The sequence below is a fragment of the Spinacia oleracea genome, chromosome 3 (assembly GCF_020520425.1).
Source record: "Spinacia oleracea cultivar Varoflay chromosome 3, BTI_SOV_V1, whole genome shotgun sequence".
Classification (NCBI taxonomy): domain Eukaryota; kingdom Viridiplantae; phylum Streptophyta; class Magnoliopsida; order Caryophyllales; family Amaranthaceae; genus Spinacia; species Spinacia oleracea.
Window position 1 is genome coordinate 3262200 of NC_079489.1, and position 22741 is coordinate 3284940.

A 22741-nucleotide genomic window follows, 5' to 3' on the forward strand; every position below is an offset into this window, starting at 1 on the left:
AATTTTTTTTCCCACCATGTAAAAACGAATGTAATAAAAATAAAATTTTAGTATATTGTTTTGTTTTTAATTTCGGACTTTTAAAAAAGTATTGCCAAAAAAAATCATAATTATTGAATTTTATAATTAATATAATTTGAAAATAAAATTGTTTCAAATTTTTGTTTAATTAATTAATTTGTTTATAATCAGGGAAGGGAAGTGGAGGGGTGAAGTTTGGGAGGGGTTGACAGTGGCGGCGGTTCTTTAACGTTGCCGGTGGTCGCGGCGGGGTTCATTTCTGTTGAAGGTGGCCGGATAAAACATGGAAGGGAAGGAAGGGGAGGGATGAAGGGTAAAGGGTGAATTGAGAGAGGGGTGATTTTTTTTACAATTCTAGTACTCCGTATATATAACAACACTTTACCGCATTAATTTAAGTGGATCTCTTACTTTTTTATAGTTCATTTGAATATTTACACATTTTATATTTTTTTAATGGGTATGGGCTTTTTTACCGTTGGATAACAACTATCTATCAATCAGTCCTCGTGATTAGTTTACTCCGTAGATAGATGAACTTTTATGAAATTGGGAATATCCTAAGAAAGTTTTTTGAGCTTAGGAAGAAATGAAGGATGATTAAGGCATGAGCAAGAGAACAAACCTCTTCAAGGTTTGTTCATATGCCATATCATCATCACACAAATCTCTTACTCCCTCCGTATTTATTTAAGGGATACATTTGTATTTTCTGGCCATATTTATTTAAGAGATACACTTGCCATTTTTAGTAACTTATCAACCCCACTATCTAATTAAACAATCTATCTAATATATCTTATGTCCCGCCACCATTTTAAACAAATAATTTTAGGACTACACCCCACCCCTACCCCCTAAAATGACATGATCCCCACTTGTTTTACTTATTAAAATTATCAACCCCACTTGTTTTATTACGGAGTACTTTATTTCTTTTAATTTTTCTTCTTCTTATTATCCGTATCGGGCCATAAATAAATACGGAGGGAGTATTCTACAAACATTTCACCAACAATAGACAAAGATTTGTCTAGAGGACCATGTACCTTTTGCAAATCCTCCACAAAGCCTTTTGTCATGTTTCAACTTCTCCCATGCATCAACTATTCCACTTAAGGTTTATTTGAGGTTTCCTCGAACAAACTTCTTTATTTGCAACCTCATCAAACAATAGCAAAATTTGTTAACAAATCTAAAAAAGAAAATGAAACAAACCTCTCCACAAACCCTTATTGCTAATGCTGTTATGATTAATTATGGAAGAAAAAGTGGTAATGATTTTCCACTATACATTTAGAATCTCGTGATGATAGATTAACCATTGATTTAGATATTTTAGGAAGTGATTGACGGCCAAGATTGAAAAAGGTCCAACAAAATTGAATACTCCCTCCGTCCCGGAATACTTGATCTGTTTTCCTTATCGGGCCGTCCCTTAATACTTGACCTGTTTCTAAAAATGGAAATATTCTAACAATATTATATTATTTCTCACTCCACCCCTATTAACCCACATACCCCCTACTCCATACAAAAAATAATTAAAAATTCAACCCCTACTCTCCCTCAACCCCCACCTCTTAACCCACCTCCCACTAACTACATTAAAATAATACCCCACTATCAACTACTACCTATTAAATTAAATAAGTCAATTCAAGTTCCTTAAACTATGTGGCGATTAACCGGGTCGAGTATTCCGGGACGGAGGGAGTATTCAATTGAAAATAACCATTTGACTGTTTATTATAATATGTCCAACAGTGCAACTTCAAGCACGTGTATGGTTGTTGCTTATTCGATTGTGATTGGGTTGCCAATTGCCACGCGTGCAACAAATCACACGTCTGACAAAACAATCAATCACTAATTTACGACATCAATTTTTTTTCTTTTCTGTGGAGATATTAATGTAACATCAATTTGTTAACATCAGTTGGACCCTTTGTGGCACAAATGCACAATCCATCTTCCAACATTGTCGACATAACAGGGGAGTCGAATCGGGTCATTGATTCGGTTTCGATTCAGGTTCATCCACTTGGGTTGAAATGGGTTCATTTTGCTACCGGGTCGGTTCGATTCGGGTTGAAAGATTAACGGTTCAGTTGGGGTTCGGATTAGTTGGCATGGGTTCATATCGGGTCTGGACAAATGCGTGGCAATTGTTGGTGGTCAACTGGTGAAACGTTGGTAGAGGTCTTTTCTCCAATAACGGGAGATGTGAAAGTTGGAGGAGAGAGAAATGGTAAGTTGGATAAGGATTTTAATGTAAAATAATAGAACGGTTTTAAGTACATTGGGGCGACTTTTAGAGCTCCGTTATAAAACAATCAACCTTTTTAATTAATTCAATTTCATAATGAAGTTATGGAGGAGGGTATTTTAGACTATTTTATAGGGATACCAAAATACTACCATTTACGAAAATGACTTTAAGAGTTCTTTTTTATAGAATAAAGATAATCTACGTAATAACTCTTAATTAATATGATGTCTACCTAAAATTAATATCTAAAACCCCTTACTTTTATTCTCTCTTAAAATGTAATATTCTTCGATGTTCATGTCAGTATACGAGTTGTCCAATATGTATTAAAATTTTACGCATGCATAGCATGTACTCCGCATATAGATCTAACATACGGGGTAAGACGGAAGTCGGGAGGTAGTTACCATAAGCATTATTTAAAATAAAACAAAAGTATACGTAAAAGTTTTGGCGGAAAAAATTTCACCAAGAAGTGACACGTGTCATTTTTATTGTTTGTTTTACGGAGTAGTATAATGTAATAGATGAATTTAGTAGGGGAATTGTCCTTTTAAAATCAATTGTTGAGGCTAGAGACCCATAAAATTGATGAAACTTGTCCTTTTTTCCCCATAATATTGTCTTGTACTCTAGTTGATTATTGCAAATGAGTAGCTAGAATTTAAAGTAGAATAAAGACACATAAGATGGTAGCTTTCCCTTTCCCCCTTTCTTTTTCATGAATTAACAACAACACTTTAGTCTTTTCAATAGAGTTTGGGGCAAGTTTATCCACAATAATTAATTGCTTTAACTTGATAATGATTATTGCAAGGGTAAAAACTTTGGGGAAAAGTAGTTTCTCAATTGAAAAAGTAATCCCTCATTTTCGTATTTTTTTGAAACTTTTTTTGCAAAAAACTTCTCTTTTTCGTATTTTAGTGTAAAAAAAGTTTAGGTTACTACTCCGTACTTCATAACAAAAATAAAATACATACAAGTGATGGAAGCTTGTAAAAATTGTTACCCAAGAACTCAAGGAGGAAATGAAAAGGACTCCAAACTAGGTGTTAATTTTCTTGAGCATAGATGATTCTTGTAACTTGTTTTATTTGGCTGTTTGATAGCCGATAATAGATGGTGTTAATGAGGACAAATTTGTTGTAAATTGTAAGGGAAACTATGTTCATCTCCATGATAATGCTATTCACCCCAATTTGTCTCAATATTTTTTTTAATAAATTTTTATATCATCAATTACCGTTTAGGGGTGGTATGAATGAAAATACGGAGTATATGAAGAAAAATAAAAGTTTAGGATAGAGTTGCATTATCATGGATATTACGAGGTTACTATTCTTGCAAACTTAACCATACTATATCCCCTCGTGTTTGAATATGCAAGTAAGTAAAAGTTAATGATTTTGATTAAAAAGACCGATTTAGTTTTCATAAATTACCATCCCAATGTGAAGAGATGAACTCCAAGACAAAAAAAAAATGTACTACCTCCGTTCCTAAAAGTTCTTTACGCTTTCCGTTTTAGTCCGTTCCTGAAAGTTCTTTACACTCCTACTTTATTCCATTTTTACTCTTATTTGGCCCACCATAACTTATCCACTCACAATACTTTAATATTAGTTTCCACCCACTCACATTGTTGGACAATTTATAGCCACTCATTTTCCATTTGTTACCCCACCATCACATGTTCACCAAAATTCCTTAATTACCGTGCAAATAGTAACCGTAAAGATCATTTAGGAACGGAGGTAGTAATAGAAATTTGTTGTCCACAACTTGTGTAATTTAACAGAGAAGAAGCACTACATAATGCAATTTAGAAGGTGGACCATGGTGCACATAGAGTATGGTGCACCTTAAGAACATTAGTATATAATTAAAAGAACATCTGGTTACGTAAAAAGAACATTGACATATATTTTTTTTATATTTTTAATAAATTGTGATTTTTTATAACAAACATGTAAAACATTTTATTGCATGTTCTTTTGTCGTAGTATCTTGTTCTTTTATTTATGCACATGTGTTCTTTTGGTACACATGGTGCACCATGCTCTATGTGCACCATGGTCCATAGTCCACGGATTGCTACATAACTTGAATAAATCAGCAAATTAAAGTTGATCAGAAAAAGGGATCGGGAAAATGAAATGCAGATTCTAACATACATGTTGACTTTTAGAGACTTGTTTAGGCAAACAAAGACTTCTTTACTCTCAAGAGTCAAGAGTATCCTAAAGGAAATAACACACATGTTGACTTTTAAAATCCTGGCAGGGCCAAAGTTTCAGTGGTAGACATATATGTTGACAGATGTTTGGAATAAAGTGTGAAGCATTGAGAAAGTGCAACAAGCAATAGTACGAATGTGTTTGGAATCAAGAACGATATGACAGATTGTATGAATTTGAAACTTGATTCTTAATACCATGTGTTTGATTCAGTTTGGGAATGAGTTTTTCTCCTTTTGATGTGATACCTGTTGTTAAGGTATAAGTCATACCCACCTCCCCCTAAAGATGGTTGTGGGCCGGGATGGGCCGAAGTCCGACTCGACCTAACACGAAAAAAGCCCGCCCCGCCCCAGACGCAAAGTCTCGGGCCGAGCTTGGGCCTTTTAATTTTTTGAAAAAAGCACGACAAGGCACGCTAAATTTTGTAAAATTAGTCTTAGGCACGACGGCCCGGCATGAAAGCCCATGGGCTCAGACCGGGTCTTGGTTTGAACTTTTCGACCCGGCTCGGCCCGACACAACATGGGCCTAGATTGGGCCCGGTCTGGTTAGGCCCACGACCCGTTGACTCGGCACGAAGCCCAGCCTGACCATGCTCCCCCTAAGTTTCTAAATCCCAAACCTTGGACCCCGATTTGAGGCATGAGTTTACTCTTAAAATTATTAACCAAATAAACTCATATCGCATATCTAGAATTCGCGAAACACCCCCTAGGGGGATACAAAGCCGAAATATTTTATGGGCAAGATACTTGGGCATTTAAGCAATAATTTCACGTGATATCAGATTCCCCTTCAGAAGAATAAATATGTCAATGAACTTGTACAAGTTTATGATGTGATCGAATCTGATACACAGAATAAATATAAAGCAAGAAAATAAAGCCAATGTCGACCTTACAAGGTAAAGTTACATGAAATTAGTCATTGCCTGCCTTCATCAACCAATTTATCTACACTACCTGGTTTACGAACTCCAAACTACTCCCTCTGATCAGTCCCTTTTTGTTTGCTCCATTTCCCGTTTTAATCAGTTCCTAAAAGATTGTCCCGTTACTATATATGTTCACGATACCACAACTTGACTCTCATATAAAGTATATTTGGTCTCACCACTTTTGTTTATTCTCAATTCCACTCAACTAACTCTTCATGAAGCACTTTTAGTGCATGGGACAAACAATTAGGGACGGAGAGAATAGTAATTTGCTTTCTCCAAAACTGTAGTCATAGTAGAAGTTATTGTTGCAAAACCCAAATGTTACTTGTATCAAGAAGATATATTAATGGTTATGTATTGCATTGGAGTCCGTGCAAATAGTAAGCGTAAAGAACTTTAAGGAATGGAGGTAGCACTAGCTACTTTATTTTTGAACAATTCTTTCGTTACTCAAATATTTTACTAAAACAATGATCCAATTATAATTCTATAATATACGTGCATGCATGAGACCTAATCTAGTTATCACGGAGTATAATTTGTTTGTACTCCTTATTTCTTAAATAAAATTAATTTGGACCCCCAAGTACAAGAACGTACAAATGGATGTCTTACCAACTCCAAACAAATTAAATCAAACATAAATTCATTAACATGATGTTTTGAGGTTGTCAACTTAAAGAACCACACCAACCGTAAAAAATGGCTTTTACCCTATTTTCCCTTCTTTTTTGTAATATTTTTACCCTTTTTACGGATTCTTTTTTGGATCGTAGTCGGTACACATAGGTGTCGTGTCGGGCCCAATCCAAGTATGTTTCAGATATATTAAACCTGGTCCATTTGCAAACCTAATTCATTGTGCAACCATTCAATATGGTAGCAAACATTCCATGTAGAATCCTATGAAATTCGATGGGAGGGGATGCCCAAAACATCCTTGCGGATATCAAAATTACGATCGTTGAGTAGATCTATGCAAGTGTAATTTTATGACAGTGGTTATTGTTGCCTTTTTATTTTCTTACCTATACTAGAAAATCTTGTAATTTAAAGGAAATTAAAGCTAATGTTTTGTTCAGTTCACTTTTTTTTTTTTTATTGATAAAACTTATTTTACCTAATTAAAATTGAATTTCAGTGATAGAAAATGCGAGGAGATTGTTTTGGATAGTGGCCCGATTCTCAAGGCTTGGGAGGGCCCACCTCCCGAGTGAAAAATTCTGTAGTGTATTTTTGGTTACCCCATAAAATTTGTGTATAATTGCGTATTACTACGTATATTGGTTAATTCTTTTACTTGTCCTCTTCGTAAAACTGTTCAGAATCCGTTATTGGTTGCAGAATTGTTGGGCCGTCCAAACTATTGAAATTCTGATATCTCACTTGAGCCCAACACATCCATGGATAAAAGGCCCATAAAATTTTCGTAAAACTGTTCTAACTCCGTTACTGGTTGTAGATTTGTGGGCCGTCCAAACTCTTGAAATTCTGATATCTCACTTGAGCCCAACACATCCATGGATAAAAGGCCCATAAATTTATGAGCCCAACTTGAAATCCTGTAAGTGGCAGATGTTCATATTTTTTTGGGCTGAGAAAGGCTGTCCGCCTGTTCTTTTGCTCAACTGTCTTCTTGTTTGTTAGGTTGAACAGTCAGTCAACGTAGTTGTTTGACTACATATACTTCGTATCATATACGTATAGTTGGATAAAGGATACGTACACTAATACATACATAATACACGTTTTTTTAGGAAAAAATTTGGATGCAATTTTTTTTTTTTTTTTTAAATGTCACGTGGCTGGCCGGGCCAAGTTAATGCCGAAAAGTTGAGTCAAAGGTCGAAAATGGGTCAAGTTCCTATCTCACAACCAAAAATAAAGAAAATATTAGTCCTAGTTTTTCCACTTTTGAAAAGAAAATATTTGTAACAAAAATGGTGTTATAAAAGGTCATTTTGTGAAGAATTGTCCAAAATATGGAGTAAAAAGGTTAATATGAGAAGCGTTGATCCACTATCAAATACACCTTGTCTCAAATTACCAAGGGGAAGCATTGTGTATGTCAACTAGGTTAGTTAATAAAGTTCGAAGAGGTGATGTTGAAGATATGAGATCAATCCCGTGTGCATAATTTATTGTGGCACTACAACGTTATGTATTATTATCGACGAAATTTAAGACGGATACTATAAGCATCTCAAATTTGAGATGGATTGCTAAAATTTTATCTCTAAATTAAAATTGAGATGAAATTGTATATGGATTTTCTATAATTTCGTCTCAGTTTTATAATGGATAAGCCAAAATTCCGTCTCAATTTTGTTTTGAGACGCCCTTTATAAAAACTCCCTATTTCTGTCTCAAATCCGTCTCTAATTATCGTTTTGAGACAGATTTAGACTATATAGAGACGAAATTTCTCATCTCTATAAAACGATTATTTTATAGTGGGATCCACTAGGGAAAAAAAATATCAAGGGCGAGTACAGACCAATTAGTTAGAACTTTAAAAGGGAATGACGCGTTAGTTTACATGATATTTGGATTTAGATTTGGATAAAAAAAATAAAAAAGCTCCATGATTAAATGGTAAAGTTAGGCACACGTGTCATCATTGGACAAATTTTATAATGGCTTACCCTATCGTGGTATTCCATTTCAGTTAGCGCTGCATGCATAGCATTGGGTGTATTTGGATGTCTTACTTTTGTGTTATTTCCTTTACCACCCGGTTCACCGTTAGGGGGCTAATTCAGATTTGGGGCAAGTTCTTAGTGAATAGGTTTCAGTCCTCTTTCAATTGTTGTATCGGGGGATTAAACACGGGGTACTCCCTACAAAATCCAGTCTCAATCACCACTGAACTAACAGACAATTGGTTGGATGTCTTACTTTTGTTATATGTTATATATTCTGTTAAGATATGACTTGTATATGAAACATAACATGAGAGTGTCTCATATTTATAAAAGAAAATGGAGGCATTCACTTAAGGACTTCTTCCTTTTTGTCATATGGTTCTAAGGTGAAATCTTCATAAATTTGTGAAGTGAATTCTCTTTTAATGATAGCTACTATCAAAAAAAATTAATCGAATTAGGTTCAGATTATTTCATAGTTATGTCATACATGTCGGATTTGTATTTCTCTCAATAACTTTGTTCTAATTCGATCTTGTCTTACGTGTCCACCAAATCTACGCTAAGTATCATGAATTATGATCTACTATCTTTATTTCAAAATGATCTTTACATTTACTATTTGCACAAATATTAAGCCAATATGTAAAAAGGTGAGGGAATATAATAAAAATCTGAAAAAATAAGAGAGATATGTAAAAATGTGGGTGGGCCATGGGTATAAAAAAATTGAATAAAGTGTGTCGAAATTTGTAAATATTGTGAGATAAGAGAGGTAATGTAGTAAATTTTCATGTCAAAAAATTGTATAAAGCACAATGTAAAAAACAGTATAAAACGGACTACAACTAAAAGTGTAAATATCATTTTGAAAATAGATTTAGTATTTGATAACGTCATGTACTGTTTACTCCTTTTTTTTCTATTTATTTCATTAAAAATAAGTGAAAATCATGTTCATAAAACATATCCTAAACAATCTCTTTCTTTTTCAAGGAAATTAATTCGTCACCTCACACGTAGTACAAACATGAATTATTATGTAGGGAGAGAATAATTGAAGACCTCGCCAGAAAAAGAAAGTGGGTTGACATAATCACATAATCCAATTAGAAAAGAGAAATACCTAATTCATCCTCAAATCAATAATTAGGAATTAGCCGACTAACAAATTTAGTGGAGACATTTGCCACTCTTTGATTGGATAAACTCAAAGTTCAAACCTTCTACATTTCCACTTTTAGGGGCATACTTTTCCTTTTAAGTCAAATCTTATACGAAGTATATGAAAATGACATTATAGCCATGTTTGATTTGTATTGTAGGGGATTAAGGGTGGAGTAACATCCCAAATGACCTACTCCCTCCGTCCCATACTTATAGTCCCGTTTGACCAAAGACACGTGTTTTAAAAAAAAAAGGAATATAGTACATGGAAAAGTGAAATAAAGTATCAATGATGATTGAGTCGTATGAAAAAGTGGAATAAAGTACATGTGAAATAGAATATAGTAAATAGGAAAGTGGAATATAATACATATTAATTAATATAGTACATGAGAAAGTGGGACCTTAATAGCTAAAATTGGAAACAAAACTATAATTTTGAGACGTCCAATTTGAAAAACAAGACTATAATTTTGGGACAGAGGGAGTAATATTGTTGTTGTATTTGGAAGTCAAGTGGAGGCAAATCTCATTCCTAACATGTAAAAGTAAATGACACATAATCATATTCTTGATTTGTTTTGTTTGATAACTTCAATGTTTTAAACACGTCAACAAGTGAAACACTTAAACAAGATTAATAGACACGAAACATATCAAGTTATCAACAAGTGAAACACAAATTATACACTATTTTACATGATCGATGCAATCCTTTGGTTATGAATAGATAAGAAATGTGTAGTAATTGTTGATATAAATTTACTAATTAAGAAAGTTGAGGCATCTGGAAGCAGGTAGTAAATTATTTGGTTGATAAAACCAGATAGAAAGTACAATTTTAGATAAATTCAACTTATTCATCAAATCAGTAAACTGCTTACTTACTTCACAGTAAAAACACTGCTCATTTAAAACACGTTCGACTATTTAAAAAATGCATTTATCAAAGTTACATACATAAGACATAATATATTGCAACATCTACTCAACAATCATACTCCGTATTATGGGTGAAAGAAACCTTTAATTGATTCAATTTGTTATTTGAAGATTCACAATCTTCACTAATCTCTATAATTAATAGCACTATATACTTCGTGCATTATATGACTTTTTATCTACTTGAAAAAAAAACATTAAAAACGAGATTAGGGTTTGATACTTTCGGTTATAGGGGATGACCTAAGGTGTAAAGGTTTGGTAAAGAAACCAAAGATATTTTAATGGATATAAAGAATTTTGTAAAGTGGTTAGTTATGTTGTTGCTAATTGTCTATTATCAAAACTTATTTCCAAAAGTGACGTGGAAGCAAATGAAAAAGCATGATGAAGTATACGTAAATAAAAGGACAGGTATTTGGAATTTTGGATAAAATAGTAAACAAGACTCCAAAAAAAAAAAGAAAAAAAAAACTAAAAACTAGATATGGCCAAAAGAGTGCAAAAATGTAAGTTAACGAGAGACGGGCACGCATTACTTAAACAAGTCCTTACACAATTCACTTTGTGTTATTGTGTTTTTAGTAATGTTGATTGTATGGGATTCACAAACTCTTAATTGCACTTGATACACAGTACGATAAATATTGTAAGACAGATATAAAGTTAGCTCAAAATGTTTAAAAGTACGTTAAACTAATATAACATATAAGCTTTTAAATTGAGTCATAAATTGTATTGTATTCGAAAGCTGGCATGGAATATGTAAGCTCATAAAGGGCTTGTTTGATGATTGACTTTTTGTTGCATTTTTTATTTGCTTTTGGCTTTTAGCTCTTTCATGTGGTCAAACATCCAATATAGATGTTTGATAAGTTAGCTTTTTCCTTGACTAAAAAGCCGATTTTCCCGCCAAAATCAAGGGAAAAGCCGGTTTTTCCGCCAAAATCCAAAAGCTAGTAAGAGTAGCTTTTTACATTGGCTTTTCATTTTACAGTACATTTTATGATGCATCATCTAGTAGTCAACAACCAACTTTACCAAACAATTTTTTTGGAAATCTACAGTCAAACATCCAACATAAAAAGCCAACACAAACCACCAGTCAAACAAGCCAAGTAAAACAGCCACTAGCCAACAGCCAATTGCCAAACAGGGCCAAAGTCTTTCTTGATCAAGCTCTTGCAGTTTGTTTCATTGCATAAGGTGAATTGGTAAAATACGCATACTATTGTATTGCAGGTTCGAATCATGCATTTCACCCTTATTTATTCAAACACTTCATATTTATGAACAGAAAACCCCAAATCCTGTTTTATTGATCTTATTGTAATCCACAAAATGAAAATAAACAGGATCCTATATCTTTTTTTTCTTCGTTCTTTCCATTTCAGAGCTTCATACACATTCATCAATACAGTTCATATCCAATTTAGTTTTTTCTTTGGCATGACACAGCTTGATATACAGGGCGCAAAATCGCGCAAAATTTACAGCTATACACATACTCCGTAGAATGTAGTCATCCTAATTCGAATTTTCCTTCCTCAAAGGGAAATCTAGAAGTCAAAAGACCAAAAAAATATTAAAAAACTTCATCTATAATTCTATTTTTTGGACATTAATAACAAAAACAGGTCTCATATTCGTCAATTATGAGCCCTTGGATGACTTGATCCTACGGTTTATTTCTTTCTCCAACTCCTCGAGGCCTCCTACCTCCTCAAGCTCCTACACCACATAACACGGTTAGAGAGTGCCCGTGTATTTTTTTTTATTCGAATGAGGAATAAATCCAATTAAAGAAAATTACAAGAAAAACAAACAAAAATAAAGCAAACTAATGAGGAAATAAACGAGGGAGAGCTAAAATTTTACTTAGGATGCAAATTGTATCAGTTAGACATTTTCTTTGAATCTGTGGTATGCGGATCTATTTGATCATTGTGGATGTTGTATGACTGATTATTAATGATATTGTTTCTTCCCCGTAAAAAAAAACGAGGGAGAGCTAAAATTCTACTTAAATCTAACGGTGCATGATCAAAGGTAAGAAGACGAGTGTCTTGGATGACATCTTGCCCGTATATGACCATTAAGCAAACACTATCAGAAACTAGTTGTCACGTTGATTGTGCAACGATTTGATTAAATTAGGACTGATTAGTGTATTATGGAGTACAGTAATGGAAATATTTTTAACAATATCTTACGAGATGGAAAAAAAAAAGAACGCGTAATTTGTGGGGTCGTACCTTCGGCCCTAAGAACAGCCCGTATGGAACTCCTTCGAACTTATCAGAGTGGTGTAGCTGACATACCAGACATCAAAATCAAAGAAGATATCGACAGTTAGATTCAGTTACAAAATAATTTCATTAACAATGAAGCAGTTGTAAAATAATACTAGCTTTTCTATTAAAATAGTTACATAATGCAGTTTACACATGTTTCTTGTTCTAATATTAGCAAGTAATCGCATAAGCTATCTAAACATAGCAAGAATATTAAGGACTTTTTGAGATGCATTGAATCCTTAAAAGAGTTAAAGATATATTATGAAAAAATGAGGATCACACCACTAATCTTGTCCCCTACACGTTCATGATAACGAAAGTGGATGTCTTTTTAATTTTTTAACAAAAAGATTGGCTAAAATATTATTTAAGCTTAATGACCATCGACTCGAATTGAGAGTATTATATTATTTCTTTAGTTAAGGATACTGTGCAGAGTATATAATACTCATAGGTGAAACTCACATTTTTTTCCTTCGAACGGACAATCCTTTTCCCCCTTTCCCTCACAGTAGAAGTCTTCTTCAGTAGAAATCTAAGACTGTAACAGTTGTATGCATATTTTGAGTCATTTTATAAGTCATTTTATCCAAAATTGAAATTGGAAGGTACTCATCTGATCCAAAATGTAAGTCGTTTTATAAGCTGGCTTTTGAGTTTTGATCCAAATTATAAGGCATTGGACAATAGAAAAAGGACTTCGAATGTTATGGGATTCATCAGTAAAAGTCACTTTGCAACACGGCCATTACCAATGATACTCTAGTATGTTGGATCATAAAGAGTACGGAAAGGGGTAAAGTGAAACAAATATTAAGATCAAGGATGATTTTCTAATTAGATTAAAGACTATTATCAGAGTACAAAAAATGATAATGATGATGATTAATGACTATTATCATTTTTTGTACTCTGATGTTTAGCCCAGTTATCAATAAAATAAATGAACGATCATGAAGTTCTGAAAATTATTCTCCAAAGATATTGGTAAGTGTAATTTTACCCCCTGAAATTTTGATGAAGTAAATGGAGAGTGGTTTTCAAAGTGCAGAGTTACTCTAGAAACTAAAGCTGAAATGACAAAGTTATCTGAAAGAAAAGGCAAAGTGCTAGTTGAGCTAACCTTATGGGCAGAAGCCACCCTTCTGAAATAAGGAACATCGGCAATGGGACCAACTGGGAATCGCTTGTGAACAAGACCATCATGCACAAACATGTAGGCTATCCCAAATACTGTTATTCCAAGTCCCTGCACAATAATTAGGGTTGTCATTAACTATTCTAAACATGATTATACTATCATATTCAAACGAGTAATACAAAGTAGTAAAAAATGAGTGTACAAAATGATCCGCTCTATGAAACATTTGTTTAGAAAACATACTTCATTACTTCCAACATACAAGCTAACTAGTGTAAGACAGTGGAAAGTCGGAAAATCCTCAATCCAGGTTCTTAAAATATTAGCACATCAAGATTTAGATAGTGGATCATTACGCCTGTAATCTCTAAAACCGGTTTCTACTAACAATGTAACGTGATTGTTGCACCCATAATAATAATGTACTATAGGCAATTACGGAATCTTACAGCTCCAAAGCAGAGACCAGGGACAAGGCCTTTGTGGAAGAAGCCAAAGTTAAGAAGGGCAATAGCCGGGACTGCATTAATTATGGCAAACACGTCATTTAGCTCAAAAGGTCCTTCTCTTGGCTTGTGATGAGACTGCAACCACAAATCACAAACAACATAGTACAACGAACATGGTCAATTTGCATGGCAAATGTGATTGCAACCACACAACAAACAACTTGGACATAGCCACATAGTACATGTGGAGTATGGCCCATGGTCAAATAACAAAACTAGTGCATCTTCCAAAACATACAACTTAGGTGACCTACACATACAATAAGCTCAAATTTTGTATGGAGTATAAGAATTTACATACCATTTATAAACTAACCTCAACTCCAAAATCTTGACAGTGAACAAATTACCGTTTGAGGTGAAGTAAAAAATATACTGATTAAAATCGACATACTCAGACTTTGACAGCTGAAACCGTGTTGCGATCACTTGATTTTTACTGATTATTAAAACCGACTTATACAGATTAAATAGATTTTACCAATTCACTATTGCAATTGTTCTACTAAACTAAATTGCTTTCAACTAACTAAAACTGATTTTTGAGTATATTTTGTTCAAGTAAAGAGAATCAACCTAATAAAGACAAGTATCATCAAAAAAATAAATTAAGCTGAAGGGAAAAAAAGGAACCTCGTGCATATGCCATAAAGAAGCATGCCAAAGAGCTTTATGTGCCCATCTCGCCCAAAACTCCATCCCCACCTGTTAAAATTGGAAAGCAGAATTAAAATACAATTCAAACGAAAATCCGCATGTTATCTTGTTTGATTCAACACCACTCAATTATGAACAACACATGAAGCATTATCACATTAAATTACACATAATTTATGATCAATTATTCTATAACCGGAAACTTTATAAGGAAAGTGTAAATGTATTCGAGAGAGCTACAACAAATCGACAACAACAACAACAACAACAACAACAACAACAAAACCAAAGCCTTATTTCAAGAAGAACATGGTGGTAATACATTAAACAACACCAAAAAACGAGTGATTTTGTCATGAATTCCGGGTTTAACAAAAACTCTTTTATAATATGGTGGTGGGAAATCAACTGCGAATAACAAACTCAATTATTTAACATAGTTCTTCCTTAAAATAACCAAAAGTGACACACATTCTTACATTAAAAAAGTATATCATTCGTAAATTAATCTATAATAAGATTAGCATACACTAATTGAGTAATTATATCGTAATTATAGGAAGGAGATAGATAATGGAAACTTACAGCAGCTCCAACTGATAGTGCAAATGTCCCGAGCATTTCCGTAACCGGCACTTCTCCTCCCTAAACCCCAAAAAAATCAAAATGAAAAACAAAAATGACAACGAAATTCCAGCAATTAAAATAATAAAAATTAGGGTTTCAAACAAAAAAAAACGAATAATTAATTAATTAATTGAATCATGAATCCATCACGAGTTCTTCAAATTGTATACCTCCATTTGCCAGTAAAACCGGTAATAAACAGCCATAATCGCCATTGAAGTGATACCTAAACTAGACATAACAGCCGCAATCAAATACGTAAACCGCTCAGATTTCTTCCTCGCCAATTTCTCCGATAATCTCGTCGCTGCAATTTGTCTTCCATCGTCGTTCTCGCTGCTCAACAACTGAGTAACATTGATATTAATCACATCGTTTTCACCGCTTGTACTCGTCGTACTACTTTCCGTTTGAACGCCGCTTAATTCCCGTTCCTCGAGAATGACGCAGATAGTGAGGCTTTTCTCTCTCCTCTTTTTTGACCGGTACACAGGGAATCGGCGGTGAACGGGGCGGCAGAGGAAGGAGATTGAGCCTGGTCGGTGGAGGAGAGGGAGGAGGGATTGGGAACTCCCGACGATGGAGAGCCCAATTGCCATTGAAAAACCTTCGAGAGAGGTGTGGAGAAAGTGTGAAAGTTAGAGAGAGAAAGGGGAATGGGAATGTATGGTGTAATATAAATGAACAGAGAGTAGGAGAGAGAAACAGAGGGAAATGCTAAAAGGTTAAATGCATGAAGAATTGGAGACCACATATTATAGAGTACGCTTGGATTTTATACTGGTTTTTATTTACTGTGGTGCAAAAAAATGGCGATGGATAGTGGGCTTCGGTTGGTAGAACTGCAGATACAAATGGGGTGTTAAATCGGGTCATCGGTCGGATACAGATTGAGTATAATCGATTCGGGTATAATCGGTTCGGATATAATCGGATAAAGTAGTTGTGTGGGGCCATTATGCTTATGCGGATTGAATGTGAGAATTTTGTTTTTCGGGCCACTTCGATTTTGTCACAAATCAATTGGATTTGGTCAGTTTTTGACAGCTCTGATACAATTGTACAATAGTCGGCTACTTTATTCGTTCCTAAAAGATTGCATAATACGAGATACTCCATAAATTATAAATGGATACCCTTATTTGTTTACCTCATATAGTTATAACTTATTTGGTTTTTGTCTACCCTCATTGAAGTCTTCACCACACTATTATTTAATCTCGACCTGACTATCATGAGCCTGGGCCGCTAGCCGGCTGGAAAAATAGCGGGTTATGAGCAGATATTTTACAATCGTTTTTCGAGTCAGGCCCAACACGATTTTAAATGTTGTGTGGGCTTTAGGCAACTCAAATTTGGAATTTTAGTTATAAAATTGGGTAGGACTGAAAATGGAACGAAAATCCTTTTATTGCCCGGAATAATGGGTTTTGGGCAGAAAAAATTGGCCTGGCCGGACTCAGCACTACCTAATATATAGAATTTTGTCATGACCCGCCCCAAACTTGGATCGGCGCGTCTTATGATCAAATTTAATTTAATCTAACTAAAAGACAAATCCACCCTTCAACCTTTTGAATATACTCAATTCTTGGTAAAGTGACTAAAAATACTTGGGGCAATCTTTCAAGAATTGAAAAAGCATTTTAGTCGGTTAGTTTGATCCGTTGTTACTTATGATACGACTATACATTTTAATGGCTAAACATTACGTACTTTCATTTGTTTGGGGGCAAATAGTTCTATGTCTAGCCATATTCAACTTTAAGTGGTACAAAGATCAATTGTAAGTCAAATTTGGTCAAATCTCATGTTATTATGTATTTATGCACATGTAAATTATGTATAGCCAAGACCAAAATTTGGAAATCTCTCGAGTTACCAATGTACCAGTTTCAAATATCACAATCAATAGCTACAAGAGCAAGATTAGCGCTAGTCTGAGCAATAGTCTTTTTGAGTATTAATCTAAGACCTCACATTTATGTAAAAGAATATGACAAAAGTCTGAGCACGAGTCTTGGAATTCCAAGACTCTACTTAAGACGTTTAAACAGTAAATTCAATCTTAAATATTATTATTTTTTCTTTTTTATTTTATTATTTTCTTAAGTTGAGGAGTCTTGAATGAGTACGAGGGGTGAAGTGGAAAAATTAAGTAAGTCTGAAAGGGTCTCAACAAGAATCTGAGAAATTGAAAATAAATAAAAATTAATAAAAAGATAATGTGAAAGTCTTAGCTTATACTAGCGCTAATCTTGCTCTAAGTCTATAACCAAATGAGAAATGAGATAAATCATATACATACCTAAGATTGGAATGTTTGGCTACACACTAATTCACCAACTAATCCTTGTAACATATCCAAAAATGTTACACCTAAGTGTATGGGTAAAGAATTTGCAACTTTTGAATTATTATGGATTTCAATGTCATACATACCAAAAGTGATTTAAAGTAATGTAATGAAAACGAGAACTCTATTCAGCAACTGCACTATTCTGTTTTTAGAATAAAAGAAGAGGAAAAATGAAAGAATTCTCGAAAACTTGTATCTCCTACGATCTCAGATTATTGTTATTGGACACCCGTTTTAATTTGAGAGGTAACCATTACACAGTCACACTAAACTGATCCGTAATATCACAAACATTGGAGAAAATATCAGAAGAAATGAAAGAAACGAATTCAAATGGAGACCAATAATCCTAAATTCTTACAAGCCACAAACTTAAAAGGAACCTCATAAGCCCTACTTGGTACTTTTATTTAATGCAAATTGACCACAAGTTCAAATTGTAGAGTTGTAGCATTGCATTGCTTAGAAACAAACGGACAACTAACGAATCACAATTATGATACGGTGCACTTTTGGAATTGTGCGTGTTGGCCTTCCTTGGCCCGTGTTTTAGTTCACCCATAAATAAAGATAGCATCGGGCCCAACATGAACACGAAAAAAGCACGATATGACACGAGCACAAAGTAGTTGTGGGCATGTGCCGCATTTCTTTGGGAAAAGCACGACACCGAATCGCAAAGCATGTTAAATGGAGTGATATTACACTTGAACGAGGCCCTGTCCGGCCCAACCAAACATGAGGCATGGACCGCTTTACAAAATTCTTGACACAAACCGGCCCAGCATGTAACAAGTGGGTTTGTCATGTATCGGGCCCGTTCAGGCCCAAGGCACAGGAGGTCGGTAAAAAGCCTAACCCCACTCGATCCACAACCATCTTTACCAATAAAAGTGGTTTGAGACTTTGAGCGTTTAAAATTAGGTTGTACGATTCAAATACTGATTTAACATGATAGTCGACAACATATTTAACATTAAACTAATACTGAACTCGGGCTATGCCTCGGGTGATTATATGGACTTATGGAGTTATAGTAACTTATGTTAGCTTATCTGACCTAGGTCTAATTAAAATAAAATTTTGATTCTGCTACTTTAGGCTAATTACAAAGGCAATGTATGTCCTAGCACAAAATGGCAAAACATATTAGGTGATGATGTTAACTTGCCACGTTGGGCATTTAAGGAAATGATGTTAATATGTTATACACTTATAGTCTTATACTAGTTGGGACAAGTTGAGTGGAAGGTGAAACCAGAAAAATCTGTTTAAACCTTCTTTTTTTGGTTACAAAGATTCGATGTTGGGACTTCCACCTACAATGGCGGATCTTGATCAATTTTACGAGGAGGGCCGGTAGAAAGAAAAAAAACAATATACTGTGTTATTAGAATTATACACATATCTTAGGGGTGGTTATATATAAAAATACACTACAAAATTTTCCGATCGGGGGGTCGGGCCCGCCCACCTCAAACTCTGTCCACCAAGGCACCAATAAAATTATTTTGCACTTGATAACACCAGGTTGAGCCGGCTCAACACAAAAGAAGCACGACACGACTCAGGTACGGAAAAGAACGACGTAGGGCTAGAGCACAAATTCGTGGGCCGGCCATGAGACCACTCGTGACTTACTTTTTTCAAAAAAAGCACGAGAATACAGAACAAATCACGTTAAGTTGAATGATATCGAGTTTAAGCACGTAAGCATGACACAACACGATGCAGAGGCACGTGGGCTTCGATCGTGCCTAGACCTCTCCTTAGAAATTTCGGCACAAGCTGACACATGTAACTAGTGAAGTTGACATGGACTAAACCTACGTGGCCCAAGACACGTGAGCTCGACACAGTCGCGCAACCATCTTAAGTTTTTAACCTCCACCACATCAAATATGCGTTGTCGCTCGTTAAATAAAACGGGTTTATCCGACCCCTACGTTTCCACGTGTTCAACTCACAGTAGAGTAGTGCCTCATCTTCACTACTCCTAGTAGTCCTCACTCCACTCACTACTCACTAGTCATTCCCACTTATTTTTTCTGTTTGCCATTCGTTTTTTTTTTTTCAACGAGGAGTCATCGTTTGCGCACAAATAATATTAACATTAACGTTAATCAATACTTTTAACTTTTTAAAGCTTCTAGTATGATAACGAAAGTTGGTTTTAGTTATTTTCACACTATAAATAACTAATTAACAATATAAGGAGTAAATTTTTATTATATTTTGTTTGGTAGATAATACTCCCTTCATATTTATTTAAGGAATAAACTTGTCCGTGTACTGTATTAAGAAGAACAATTGAATGAAATAAAATAATAAAATAAATGGATTGAAGTAGATATTTTAATAATTACAACAAGTCCATGTTATTTTAGAGGGGTGGGGTGTAGTTCTTAAATTATTTATCTAATATGGTGGTGGGACATAGGATATATATATTAGATAGATTATTTAATTAGATAGTGGGTTTGATAAGTTACTAAAAATGGCAAGTGAATAAGATGTACTTTGTTTCGTTTCATCGTATTGGATATTACTCCATATTATTGGTGGAAAACATTTTGTAAGTTATTAAGGGTAAATAACAAATATAGCCGTATATTAGGTTTTGTTCTGTTCACATTGTTTCTATTTATTTGTTAAATTCGTTCAAATAAGGTAAGTTTAAGAAAAGTAAGAATATATTAACTACTCCAGTATTCCGTACACTTGTAGCTGTAATAAATTTTGATAAATTTAAATAAGATAAGTTTAGAAGGAATAAGTGAAAAGCAGGCGAATAAAATACACCCTTAGAGCAAGATTAGCGCTAGTATAAGCTAAGACTTCCACATCATCTTTTTATTATTTTTTATTTATTTTCAATTTCTCAGATTCTTGTCAAGATCCTTTCAGACTTACTTAATTTTTCCACTTCACCCCTCATACTCATTCAAGACTCCTCAATCTTATGATTTTTTTTTTAAAAAAATAATACTTCGTAATAATTAAGATTGAATTTAATGTTTAAACATCTTAAATAGAGTCTTGAAATTCCAAGACTCTTGATCAGACTTTTGTCATACTCTTCCACTTAAATTGGAGATTTTAAGTTAATACTCAATAAGGCTATTGATCAGACTATTACTCAGACTAGCGCTAATCTTACTCTTAGTTTCTCTTATAAGAGAAGTTTAGAGAGAAGGAAAATGTGGGAACCTTTTATGCAATGATGTGTTACGTCACTAATGAGGACAGTCATGGAGTAATGGTGATGAATCTTCTCCTTAAACACGTCTTTTTTTATCTAAATAAATAATAAAATAAAATAAAAAGTAATTTAGCCTCGGACATGCATGTGTTCTTCTTACACGCAATGTACAAGAGATTTTAAGTCTAACATCACCATTTTTTTCGAATTTTAGTTTATTTTTTTGTTTCTACTACGAGGAGTTTCCACCGCCTTCGGCGAGGTAATCTCCCGTGGGAGTTTGCATGGGTACCTCGATGGGCAGCATCCCTCCCAGTTGAAATTTTTTCCATTCTCAATGCTCGAACCCGAGACCTTGGTTAAGGAGTAAGAGACTCTTAACCACTCATGCCAACCTCAATTGGTAGAATTTTAGTTTATTTAATAATGTTACTCAATCAATTCCTTCAAGATTGTTTATTTAATTTGTTGTGGAAAAATCCATAGAATGGGCAAAATAAAACATGGATTTCATAAAGATTAATGGATATCATATACCCTAAAAGTTAGTGTAGGAGTGTGCCTAAATGTGCATGTCGTTGGGTTTGCATGTGGAAAATTGTGGCTCTATACATTACATCAACACCCCAACACAAGCAAAATTTTGTTACGTAGCTTAAATAATTTTCATCACCCATTTTCATCATTTTCCGAGAGATTTTGTTATTAAGAAATCTCCCTTTAGGGACTAGTTCTGAGTTATGTGTTCTTGTTATTTGGACGTTACTTGAATTAATATCTTATCTTGATCATCAATAAGAAACTAGAATACTCCTTTATGTGACATCATAGAAACAATGGATTTAATAAATACCACGTAATTTATTACGGAGTGCATTATTCCTTATGTGACGAACTAAATAAAGGGTGTTAATCAGATTTGTGTGGCTTAATCAGATTTAGGGTTTGGATTAAATATTAGGGTGTTAATCATATTCAGATTTAGGCATTGGAGAGTTCTCTATAGAAAGAATGGACGTACCTTGGCATATGCGCCTTGGCGACATATATATAGTGTATGTGTATTGAATGTTGCTAGGGCATTTATTACTAATGAGTCTTGGGCCGCTTGAATAGGACATGGAGCATTTGATGGGTGTTGGCTTTATGTTGTGGTTTAGCCTATTAGGATTTTGGGCAGCAGACTCAATTGGTAGTTAATTAGGCACCCAAACAATTAGTAAGGAGAACGAGATAATACTAACCTGAAAACAATTATACACAAACTCTCAGTCTTGCACTAGAGCAAGAAATCATTTATACTAATAGGGCTAAGGTTTTTGGGTTGCCTATTTTAAGAATGAGAGCTAGCAAATGTGTGGTTAATTCCCTTTAAGGATTTTTCCATTGTGATCATAATTCAACGAATAAATTCATGTTGTTTATTCAATTTTGGAGTTATGTGTTTTAAAGGTTGTTGATAATATCGGAGCTCATAAGAAAAATAGTACTGAAAGAGTTGCTAAAAAATCAATTCCATATGTATATTTTATTCAATGTGGTCACAATTTTCTAAAAAAATTTAGGATAAGTGTGTTGTAAAAATATACTATATGAGTATTTTAGAAATAAAACATGAATTTAAAAAGAAAAGAAATTAAAATGGGAAGATCATATTAGGACACCATAAAAAAATGGAAGAAACATTAAGGGGTGAAAGGAGTAGCAATTTGCAAAAAAAAA

The 22741-nt window shown here is 34.2% G+C and overlaps 1 protein-coding gene across 1 annotated transcript; it reads right to left on the reverse strand.

Annotated features, from left to right (window-relative positions):
* Positions 1-11569: 11569 nt before the first annotated feature.
* On the reverse strand, positions 11570-16198 carry LOC110784117 (beta-carotene hydroxylase 2, chloroplastic). Its single transcript, XM_021988527.2, has 7 exons — positions 15629-16198; positions 15417-15476; positions 14808-14879; positions 14115-14249; positions 13648-13773; positions 12483-12539; positions 11570-11958 (listed from the first exon to the last, which is right to left on the reverse strand). The coding sequence occupies exons 1-7, from the start codon at positions 16055-16057 to the stop codon at positions 11881-11883; spliced, it is 957 nt and encodes a 318-aa protein (XP_021844219.1). The 5' UTR covers positions 16058-16198; the 3' UTR covers positions 11570-11880.
* Between the last annotated feature and the right edge of the window lie 6543 nt (positions 16199-22741).

Bases quoted from the DNA above. Each gene is read 5' to 3' on its own strand.
- LOC110784117 (XM_021988527.2), bottom strand. From the start codon at position 16,057: ATGGCAATTGGGCTCTCCATCGTCGGGAGTTCCCAATCCCTCCTCCCT. The intron at 14,250-14,807 runs GTTCCTTTTTTT...TTGTGGTTGCAG, and splicing joins CTTTATGGCATATGCACGAG to TCTCATCACAAGCCAAGAGA. The intron at 13,774-14,114 runs GTAAGATTCCGT...ATTATTGTGCAG, and splicing joins CTGGTCTCTGCTTTGGAGCT to GGACTTGGAATAACAGTATT.